The sequence below is a fragment of the Glycine soja genome, chromosome 10 (assembly GCF_004193775.1).
Source record: "Glycine soja cultivar W05 chromosome 10, ASM419377v2, whole genome shotgun sequence".
In the NCBI taxonomy this organism is placed as follows: Eukaryota; Viridiplantae; Streptophyta; class Magnoliopsida; order Fabales; family Fabaceae; genus Glycine; species Glycine soja.
This window is the reverse complement of record NC_041011.1, coordinates 50,320,043-50,332,527: the sequence shown is the minus strand read 5'-3', so window position 1 is coordinate 50,332,527 and position 12,485 is coordinate 50,320,043. Positions and strand designations below refer to the sequence as shown.

At 31.6% G+C, this 12,485-nt stretch overlaps 1 protein-coding gene across 1 annotated transcript; it reads left to right on the top strand.

Annotated features, from left to right (window-relative positions):
* On the top strand, positions 1-1,603 carry LOC114370571 (E3 ubiquitin-protein ligase PUB22-like). Its single transcript, XM_028327963.1, has one exon. The coding sequence runs from the start codon at positions 93-95 to the stop codon at positions 1,356-1,358; it is 1,266 nt and encodes a 421-aa protein (XP_028183764.1). The 5' UTR covers positions 1-92; the 3' UTR covers positions 1,359-1,603.
* Positions 1,604-12,485: the final 10,882 nt, after the last annotated feature.

Here is a 12,485-nt window from a genome sequence, read left to right as displayed (position 1 = left end):
CAAACACAAAACAACAACTCCTTCAGTTCACAAACTCATCTTCAATTCCTTTTCTGATCTACGCAAGGTTAAGGTTAATTTTATCTATCTACATGGACATGAACGAAATCGATGTTCCTTCGTTCTTTCTCTGCCCCATTTCGCTAGAAATCATGAAGGATCCAGTGACGGTCTCAACGGGCATCACCTACGACCGTGAAAGCATCGAAACGTGGCTGTTCTCGAAGAAAAACACGACATGCCCCATTACCAAACAGCCCTTGATTGATTACACCAATCTCACACCAAATCACACCCTTCGGAGACTCATCCAATCGTGGTGTACCATGAACGCTTCTCACGGCATCGAAAGGATCCCAACCCCTAAACCCCCCGTTAACAAGAACCAAATTTCGAAGCTTCTCAAAGACGCTTCTCATTCCCCTCTCACATGCCTCAGAAGACTCAAATCCATCGCTTCAGGAAGCGAAACAAATAAGCGGTGCATGGAAGCTTCTGGCGCTGTTGAGTTTCTAGCATCAATTGTAATCAACAACAACAGCAACATTGATTCTTCAAATGAGGCTGACTCAAACGACGGATCTGGATTCGAGTTGAAAACAAGTGCAAGCGATGAAGCGTTGAGTTTGCTTCATAATCTTCATTTATCTGAACAAGGGTTGAAGACTCTCTTAAGCTTCAGAAACGGCGAGTTTATTGAGTCTTTAACAAGAGTCATGCAAAAGGGGTTCTTTGAATCACGCGCTTATGCTGTGTTCTTGTTGAAATCTACTTCCGAAGTGGCTGAACCAGTGCAACTATTGCATCTAAGACAAGAACTTTTTGTCGAACTGGTACAAGTCCTGAAGGATCAAATTTCACAGAAGACATCAAAAGCGACCCTTCAAACCCTGATCCAATTCTCTCCTTGGGGGAGGAACAGGATCAAAGCTGTGGAAGCAGGTACTGTTCCTGTTTTGGTTGAGCTTCTTCTCGATTGCAAGGAGAGAAAGCCTTGTGAGATGATGCTGGTGTTGTTGGAACTGCTATGCCAGTGTGCTGAGGGAAGAGCAGAACTTTTGAGCCATGCAGCAGGTCTTGCCATTGTGTCCAAAAAGATTCTAAGGGTTTCAACTTTGGCGAATGATAGAGCTGTTAAGATTATTCTGTCTCTTTCGAGGTTCTCTGCGACTCCACATGTTGTTCAAGAAATGCTGAAACTCGGTGTGGTCGCGAAATTGTGCTTGGTGCTTCAGGTGGATAGTGGAAACAAGGCTAAGGAAAAAGCTAGAGAGATACTCAAATTGCATGCTCGGGCGTGGAGGAATTCTCCATGCATACCGAACAATTTGCTTAATTCATACACGAATTATGTGTGAAACAAAACGAGAATTTTGAATGGTGCCTCTTTTAGAAATTTTAATGTACAGAATTATTTGGAAAGGATACAGTTGGGTGTAAGTTATAAATATTAGGAGCAACTAAGCATTGATTGCCCCACAAAAAAAGTATAGGTGGGTAGGGAGATTCAGGTTTTGATTTGTATTTCCTGACAATTGTGTAATGGATTTTTGTTTTGCTATAAGCTGACACAGAAATGAGAAGAAGAAAGGGTTAATCATGATTAACTATTTTATACTTTTTAATATTTCTTTCACTTTTTAAATGGTTGTGGCTGTGCTTTTTAATTTTTGGTGATACTAATATCACTGTTTTGAGAAAAGGTTCATGAAAGAGATATCTAGGTAGAAAAATAAATTAATAAAATATTATCATTAATTTTTATTTATATAAATCTAAGACTATCAACTAAAAAAAACTAAGTTTAACAAACTTTCTTCATTTGTGTGAATTGATTAAAAATGACTTACAAAAAGGAATATAAAAAATACATTGCAGAGATCGAAGATATGCTATAGGGAGATTTTTTTTCCCTTCACATTTAAAAAAAAAAAAAGACGAACAAGGAAAATGCCGCGTTTTGAGAGTAAGGTCACTCTAAAAACATTTTTTTCCCTCAATTATTTCTTTCGGATCTAAATTGACTTTTTTTTATATAACAACGAACTTCTTGGGAGATGGAAATGAGAATAAAATAAGATCTTCTATATTATATTAAAATTATTATATATTTCTTATAATTACAGCTATTTATTTGAAAAATTAAAAATAACTATAAAATTAATTATATAAAAAATTAAAAGGTAAAAAATATAAAATTTAATAAATTAGAAATGAAATATATGAAAAGTTAATAAAAAAACGAAGTAATAAATTAGAAAAATTAGAAAATAAAAATAAACAATGCATATACCAACTCTAATTAATGAAACTTTAATATTACATACAAAGATGGATAAATTACATCACAGATTTCATTGATTGTGTACCAACAGTATCACACTTGATTGACAATGACAAAGGTATTCGCTATATATAATAATAAAAGTAAAATTATCAGGAAAAAAATTAAAATTAAAGGTACATCAGAGACATGACAATGACAGAATATCAAGCTTCAAACTACATAAAAACGAAGAGTGTTAGCTGGGTGCTATTTTTCTTTGTTATAAGGTCTAATTGTTGGGTTGAGAGTATGATACTAGTGCATGCCCCAGGATGCCCTGGTCCATCTGGGCTTGAACAGCTGTTATCAATAATTTGTTTCCGAATTCTTCTGTCTATCGATATCACCCACATTAATATTCGAGCTTCTCACAACTTTGTGTGTGATGAGTCCAAAATGGCTCTCCTAATTGGTTCTTGATCAGAATCTCCATGTAGCACTAGAGTGTGTTAATTGGTCGTGCCATCCCATGTTGGATGTTCAGCCAAGAAGAGCAAGACAGAATCATAACAATGAAGTCTAAGGATTGAAGTTTTCCAGCCATGATAATTAAGGAGCTAGATCGATCAAGCAAATGAATAAGGCAATATATTGAGGGAGGTGTATATGATTTTCTTAAGTTTTGTGAAAAGAGTACCATGGTGCACTTCTTTATATAGTGTTTCAGATGCACGTACTGTTCATTGATAACGTAGTGTCATGTAATATATGCCCATAAACAACGAGTGGCTGACACCTTCCATTTTCCTAATATTTTTCCTCCAACTTTTAAACTCTATCAAAGATGAGGCGAAAAATAAATAAACACAAATTTTAACATGTTTGAATAACTTCAATAAATATTTATAGAAGAAGAAAATCAAAATCAACTATGCATGAGTTAAAATTGGATCAAAAGTAAACGAGAGCTTGGTCTTATTCTATCTTATTTTCATTTCCAAACAATAAAACACACAACGATATATAGACCACACAGATATAAGCATACTTTGTTTTCAAAATTCATAATTGCAGCTTCACCAACAAATGAGATCAGGGTTTCAAGGGCAAACGGGCAAACAAACAAAACATCGTCTTGACCATTTTCGAGTGGTTGAACATACATACTGGTTTATAATAGAAAATTTAAGGAAATTATTAATTCTACTATCCGAGTATTGTGAAAAGTTAATTTTGGAATTAAATTTGAGACATGCCATTGGGACGATAATGACATTTCATATTATACATATGGGAAGAACAAAAATTGTTCATATACAAGATACATGGATGAACCACACATTCATGCATGTAAGTCATCATTCGGGAGAAGATTAATGCCCTGATCAATATATACCTTTTAATTTCAGTAATTTGAACTAGGTCAATTTTCTTCTTTTTTTTTCAACTGATCGTAATTAAGCCACCAGTTTGGTCGATGAGCAACCTGCATGAATAACTTCTTTATTCTGTATTAGCAAGAAAAATATGATTTCCTTTTATTTCAGACAACTTGGTATAAATATTTTGTGAATATATATATATATATATATATGTATTTTCCTGGAAAAGCTAATTCATTAATGCTATGCTACTCCAGGGTCCAGAAGCAATCGCATACAAGTTGGTTTAAACAAATAATTAAGCACAATTTTGGACCAATTTCCTACAAAAGGTATTTTGAAGCCTCTCCACCGCCATTTGGAGAGGTTTCTAGTTAAGCCAAAACTGATATTCAACCACTATGTAGATTATTGATCTTGGGGAGTGTGAGCGTGAATTGAGAGAAAAAAAAAATGATTTCTCTCTTCTCAGTCGTGTCAAGTGCAAAGGAAAAAGGATGAAATGAATAACAAATATTTTCTACTTCCAAACTTAAGCTTTCTTTGGAAATAAATTACTAGTTGGTTCAGAATTACTAAATACTTGTGGTTCCAACCAACTTTTGCACGACATGCATTTAAGTTTTTTAATTTACGAGAATAAATTATTAACATTTGAATACATATCATATGAATATACAAAGATTAACAACGATGATAATAGTCAAATACCACTTAATAATTTTTTCCTTTGAGAGATTTGTATAATTACGCAGGATCGATCCTATATATGTTGTAGTTTGTTGTCATCCTCAATAAAAATATGCGGCACGTACTATATATATTTGTAAATTTTTTTGAAAAACTATAAAATATAAAAAAGAAATTTAAAAGGTTGAGAATATAAAACGTTAGGAAACATATAAAAATGAAATATATGAAGAGTTAATAAAAAAAATATAGCGATGTGTCTTATGTTCTTACAATGAAGAGGATGTGAATCATCTGTTTTTTCAGTGTAACTTTTCTTTCAAGGTTTGGTGTTATGTGTACAGGTGGCTGGGGCTCAGTGTTGTACAGCACTCTCACGTGAGACAACACTATACATGCAGCATGGGGGAATACTTAGAGGGAAGAGGTACCGGTTAAGCACTTTCTGGTCTATTTTGACACTCCACTTGCTGGTGTTTGTGGCTGCATAGGAATAAAATTGTTTTCCAAGGGGCTGCTCCGGATATGCTATCTGTGGACCAGCTGGTTTATTTACAAAGGAACTACACATGCAAATTAATGGTTTGATCTTTGCTAATTGGTGCAATATAATCTGCTGTAGTGTCTAAGGGAAGCAGTAGTTTGATTACTTTGTTTCGTTGATTTTAATTTGGTCACCATGATTTCTGTTAATGAATTCAGCTGGTTTTTTCCCAATGCCGGTATAGTTTTCTTTTTCTGCTAAACTCTAAATGAGTTATTGTAATTCTTGGTTCATGGGCCACATTTAGTGCCCTCTTTATAATAAATCATTCATCTTTGCCTCTCAATATATATATATATATATATATATATATATATATATATATATATATATATATATATATATATGTGACGAAGAAATAAATTATTAATTAGAAGAATATAAAAAAATGCATACACGTTGCATATAGATAAATTACATCACAGATTTCATTAATTGTGTATAAGATCTCAACAGTATCACATATGACAATGACAAAGCATTCTCCATTTCCCCCTTCATAAATAATAAAAGCGAAATAAATAAAATAAAACAGAGACAATGACAATGACAGAATATCAAGCTTAAAATTACATAAAAACGAAGAGTGCTAGCTGAGTGGTAATTTTGTTAGTTATGTAGCTCTAATTGTTGAGTTGAGAGTCTGAAGTTAGTAGCCCTTTATGCCCTGGTCCCTTGGGGCTTGGATCAGTGTTGTCAATTACTAGTTTCCGAACGATATTCTTCTGTCCATCGATCGATATCACACCCACATTAATATTCGAGCTTCTCACAACTTTGTGTGATGTATCCAAAATGGGTCTCATAATTGGTTCTTGATCAGCATCTGCATCTCCATGTAGCACTAGTGTGTTAAGTGGTCGTGCCATCCCATGTTGGATGTTGATACGGATGCAGAACACACAACTACAGGGGTGCAAGCAGTAACACAGGTGCAAACAGCAATGGATAAGCCCAAGAGAAGAGTAGCAAGACCAGCTTACCTCAAGGATTACATTTGAGGGTGAATTAGGAATTAGCATATCAGCCTTGCTTGATTCTGTCGGGTAGTAGGAGACAGACTTAGCAAACTTGATCCTGTAATATTCCATTTTGTACGAAAAGATTAGAATTCTGTTATGCAGGATGGTTATAAATAATACATGTAAGATCAAGCAAAGGCAATGAAAAATGTCCTTTCTGAATTCCTTCTTCTTTGAGTGAAGGTCCCTGCTCCTCGAAATCAGGTTTAGATTATAGCTTGTATCAGATGTTCAGCCAGGAAGGGCACGACAGAATAATAACAATGAAAGCAAAGGATTGGAGTTTTTCGGCCATGATAGGGAGCTATATAGCTAGACTGAGCAAAAGGAATAAGGCAAAATATATATATATATATATATATATATATATATATATATATATATATATATATATATTGATGCTAGGAGGTGTAAATGTTTTTGTTAAATTGTTGTGAATAGAGTACCATGGTGCACTTCTTTTTATAGTGTACGTTGTTTGGATGCACTGTTCATTGATAGTGTAGTGTCATAATGCCCATAAACTACTGGAGGCTGACACCCTTCCACTTCCCTAATGTTTCTCCTCCAAGTTTTAAACTCCATATAAAATATTTCAAAGAAGCGGAAAATAAATAAATTCAAATTTGGTCATGTTAATTAGAATAAATTTCTGAATAAACATTTATCCTGGAAGAAAATAAGAAGATAAAATCATTATAAAAAAAATGAATTGAGTTCTTTTCATAAGTAAAATTAGCTTATACATATTAAAGAAGTTAAATGAGAGAGATTTTTTATAAATTAATGTAACTTATTTATATATATATATATATATATATATATATATATATATATATATAATAATTTTAATTTATGAGAGAAATTTAATTTCTTTTAAACACACTGATAGACCACGTACACGGATTTATAAGCGTAATTAATTTGTTTACAAAGTTCATGACTGCAGCTTCACTAACAAATGAGATCAGATCAGGGTTTCAAGGCAACCAAACAAAACATCGTCTTAATTCCATTTCGTTTAGCTGAACATACCCGTTTATAATCGGAAATAAGGAAGTTGTTACTTGATCCACTAGCTAGCTATCTGAGTATATATTGTGAAAAGTTAATTTTGAAATTATATTTAAGACAGCCGTCGGAACGACAATGACATTCATATTCATATTCATATTATACGTATGGGAGAAACAAAATGTTTGTTCAAATGCAAGTTAAATGGATGAACCACGTCCACATTCATGCATGCATGTCATCATAGGGGAGGAATCATGAGTAGGTCATCTTTCTTTTTCTATTATGACCATAAGCCACCAGTTTTGGTCGATGAGCAGCCTGCGCGCATGTATTTTGGTATAAATTAAATTTTTATTTTCAGACACTTTTTGGGTGTAAAGTTTTTGTGAAGCCATATATATATATACGTATATTTTCCTAACAAAGCTTAATTAATGGTCTACTACTCCGGAGACCAGAAGCACACGTTTAAGTTTAGTTTGTTTAAACATTAGCACAAATTTGGACCAATTTCCTACAAAAAATGTCAAGCCCCCTGTCTCCAAAAAAAATTCTTTTAATTATATAAAATACAATATGGTGATCATATATTTGTCAGAAGCATAATTTTCCTTAAAATTTATCATATTTAAATACTGTATAAACATTGAGAAACTGAAAATTTTATTCTCAAAAATATGTGCACTTAATTACGGGACGATCCCCCACCCCCCCAAAAAAAAATGGTTACAGAGAACTTCGTTCGATCTTACAAATAAGTGCACTTAATAATCGACAATGTGAAATTTGTTCTAGTTAGAAACATATCACAAAAGGTCAAGTTTTATATTTTGTGATAGTTTTGACTCATGTTTATCAATCATTTTGTGATATGAGTTTTCAAAGTAATTAGTAAGAGATGAAAATCTCACGCACATGAACTTAAGACGTTAACCCACTTGGGCTAAATGTAGTGTAAATCCATCAAATTCCTCCCTACAAAAGCTTATCCGGAAATCTCTGTTTTTAATGTGACATATTTTTATTAGACTTGCTTTTGCATTTATGTCTTAGTCCTCAAGGGTATCTTTTTCTCCCCTATAAATACAGCCTTTCAGATCATGTTTTAGGCACACCGAGAATTTTCTCTTTTCTCTTTTGTTTTCTTTCTTTATTCTTCGGTTTGAGTTTTCTCACGTCTAAAAAGTTTCTATTGTATGCTAGAAAATTTATATAGGATACCACAAATATATTTGGACAGTATTTTCACACGTATAAGAAAGACTTGTTAGTAACCTTCAGCTCCATCTCCAACAAAATTTACTTCATATACGAGAATTATGTTTCCAGGGATTTGGGTAAGAATAGTTTTAAAAAAACTTGGTAATGGTGCTCCATTTACTCTTATGTACTCTCGTATGCAATAGACAAATCAAGGTTATGTAGTTAATTTTTACAATTACTAAATAGAAAGTAAATCTAAAATATTCTCATTGACAACCTATTTTCTATATTGTTTGTAAAAGTTGGGGATTAATAAAATCATCACGACTAAACCATTCTACAAAACGCGATATTTTCACAATATCTAAATAGGATTTCACTTCTTTGGCACTTTGACTATTTGGAAGACGCATGTCACTTCTTTATCTCTCTCCTTTCCTTGGCTTTGAGTAAAACTACAACACGCAAGCCGATGAATTTGAGTTTCAGGGGAAACAACTTGTTTTACTTTGAAGGAAGAGAATGCATTATTCATTCCATTGCTGAAAGGTGGAGAACCCATTTTATTTTGTCTAATGTCCTTTTATGGAAGTTATAACCACATAGTTTGTTCTTTTCACTTCTGTACCAATTCCATGCAACTTCACTACATTCATCCTTCTAAAACCTTACCCAATTAGCCATTGGTCCCATTTCAGTTTGTATGCAATTTTGGAGTGCACGTATGAAAATGAAACAATATCTCCAAATTACTATTAATTAATTTTGGGATTTTAAGAGAGAAAAAAACATCAACGTGCATCTCATTTTGGAATGAATTAGAATAAAAAGAAGAAAAGTATATTAAAAAATTAGGGAAAAAAGGTAATTGATATGATAAATAACATAACAAAAACGAGAGATAAGAAGAAAATATGATGGGAAAGAGATAAAAGAGAAATTGATTGTTTATTTATAATAAATTGGTTTTAAATAAGAGAAAAAGAAATTATGCACCAATTTTTATAATGTTATTAAATCAAAAATTACCTTGTGTGATAAGTTTGATAACTTACAATTAATTCACCTTAAATGTTATAGCAATGGTGGTTTTGTAATTAAATGATAATGTGAATTTTTTTTTGCAATATTAGTAGATAGTCATTAAATTCTTTAAATAAAGGTTTGATGGTTGGTTCATATAATATTATAACACATATGATTATTAGTACTATGAGTAGTGTTTTTGGGTAGGAAATATGTTTTCGTTGCTTTAAATTATATATAAAAAAAATAACACAAATGAATTATTTTTTTGTTGTATATAATATTTTTTTTCCAAAAAAAATAGCGCAACGAAAAAATTTTGTTGTGTTAATTTTTTTCACTAACAAAAGTTACATTATGGATTGAGCTTTCCTGAAATGGAATAGGAGTACAAAAAGCAAAATATGAAGGCACAGGAAGCAACAGTTGCTGTCCTCTGTCCAAACAAATATCGTACTAGCCCATTTGACTAAGACTTAAAGCTACTGGCCCATCATGTATTGGGTCATCGGAACATGCCCATTAGGTGTATGGCAGAAGAATAATACTGTCTTACTCGTGTTGTCACATTTGTTCTATCACTTGTTTATGGTCATTTTGGAATTCCTTATTTTCCAATTCTCCGTGGAAATTGCTCTCCAAGTCCGACATAAATGTCTTTATTTTTCCTTAATTATAACTGTTTTGCTTCGTAGGAGAATCAATATATTTGTGATAGAAACTCATACATTAAACAATTGAAACAAGAAATTTATCCTGACATAAGATTTAGTTTTTTATATTATTCAATAAATTTATCAATTTAATAATTAACTTATAAATATCATAATTATTTTTCATATTATATTAAATTAAAAAATAATAAGAATATAGTTAATGATTTTTATGTTTCGTATATTTTAAAGGTATATTTCACGTTAATTTGTTGCATATAATAAAAACTCAAATATTTTTAAATTCATGAAAGAATTTTTTAATTTTATTTATATAATAAGAAAAATTAATCTAATAATAAATATTGTGATAAACCATTTAATAAAAATATATTTAATTGTGCAATAATAATTGTAAGGCAAATGTTAACAAATGTATTAGTTATACCAGTTCAAGAAATAAAATAGGGAAGTTTTATTGAAATGATAATATTTATTATATGTAAAAACTAATATATTAAATATATTCTTTTTTAATTAGAAACATTTATAGAGTGTATTTAACAATTCTCAATAAGTAACTTAAGACATTTATTAGTAAGAGTCTAATTATAATTAGACTGATGTAAATTGAGGCCTGCTTGAATTTTTTTGTGTGGATCATATGTATTATCTATGAGAAGTAATACGGACTACATGTGTGATAAAGTTTTCACTTATTTTATGTAATTACATATTTAAAATTAAACTCGAGACTATTAACGAAATTATATTAGTTTAATGCTAATTAATTTACACACTCGGTGGTTGAGACCTCATTATATTTTTTTAACATGTAATATTTTTTTTTGGTAACAAGACCTCCTTATTATATAATAAAAGGACTAAACAAAATTTTGTAGAATAATTTAAAATATATTGGAGTAATTTTGATATTAAATCATGAAAAAGGGGCTAAATCCAGCTAATGTATTTTTGTAAAAATAACTTAGTTGTATTTTGTAGTTTTCTTTCACTTTTTTAAAAACTATATTTGTTTCTCACTCCTATCATGATTGGTTATTAATAATTTGCAATACTGTTTATAGAAAAACTTCGGTGAACAATAGCATATTAGCATTGTCGTCGTTAAATAATCTTGCATGTAACGCTGGATGCAAAACTAGAAGTTGAGTAGTTTACCTTTCGAAAAGACATCAAACTTGGCATTAGTGTTTCTGCCAAAGATGTGAAGGACTAATAAAATTGCATATAATATTAAACAAATGATACAGAGCAGCCTCCACTAAGAACTTAACTTTTCCAAGATCTTCTGAATATCTTTGCTATAGCATTAATCAGAAAACAAAATCATCTACAATGGTAAAATCAAACCCATGTTACAATGCAGCTCGCATATTATTAGCAACAAGATTAGTGGAATTATTACATGCACCTAGGTAGATGATTTTTGTCTAACACTCTAATTTCATATGCACTCTGTCATCTCTTAATAACAATACTTCTGAAACTATGTTACAAGTTAAAAAATGAGAATAACAATAGTAGTCTAATGCAAAGAATTGGTACTTTATGGCAGGTTGTTGGAGATTTTGCTAGTGTCCTTTATCTGGACTAGGACCAGAGTCTTTCATCCCTCCAAGATTTTGAAGATTTTTAAGTCTGTGCCCAACACCAGGGCTTGGACCAGAGCTCTTCAATGTTCTGAAGACTCCATTCACCTCTCTGATAATACTAATACCATTCTTACTTGGTGAAGAACTAAACAGTGGCCGTGCTTCTGACACAGGAAGAGAAGAAGCAAACAAGGAAGCAAGAAGAAAAAGAGTGAGCAAAGAGACAGACTTGAGTCTTGTGTCCATGTTGAATGAAGCTGATCAAGGTTTATTTGGTGCTATGATATGATATACTCTCAAGGGGGGTATCTTAGTTTTGATTTGTATTGCTGAAGTGACAAAATGGAAGGTCCTATTTATAGGGAAAGAATGTTTGCTATGACTTCACTATTTAAAACCATGTGACACTAAAGATATAATGAGGTGCCGCCAGATCTAGTTCAATCATACCTCTACCAAGGAAACCCACAAGGTAGGTTCATTTGAATAATATAATTGTTTAAAGTGATGATAGTGTAAAAAAAACGATGTCTTTGATCAGAAGTCAAATTAATTTGTAACGTCTCATGCAGCCTGCAGATGGGATTGAAATTCCTACCAGAGAATTCTAATAAAGAATTCAATTCTATTTATATACATCATGATATTTCGTTTGACCTTGGAAGAGTCGAATATACTAAGTTTTTAAAAAAAGGGCATGAGATGGCTCATGGCTCTGAACCTAACTTCAGAAAAGGCTGGTAAGTGTCCTTAGTGATAAAACCGGCCAATTGAATTAACTTTGGACGTCAAGGTTACTGGATAGGATAAGTTTTGCAATTAGCTTTTAATCCATTAGTATGATGTGTGTGGAAATAGTTTGATTCAGAGTGTTTTTTTTTTTGTTTAACTTTTAACATTGTCGTTTATTAATATAAAAAAAATATACGGTTAACTAATTAAAAATGTTAACATATATGATAATATAAAGATAAGTGTATTTAAATTAATTCCTATTCTTTTATACAAAATATACTTTCTTTAGCTAAAAAACTTACTTTGAAATCTATATATAATATACTTCGGG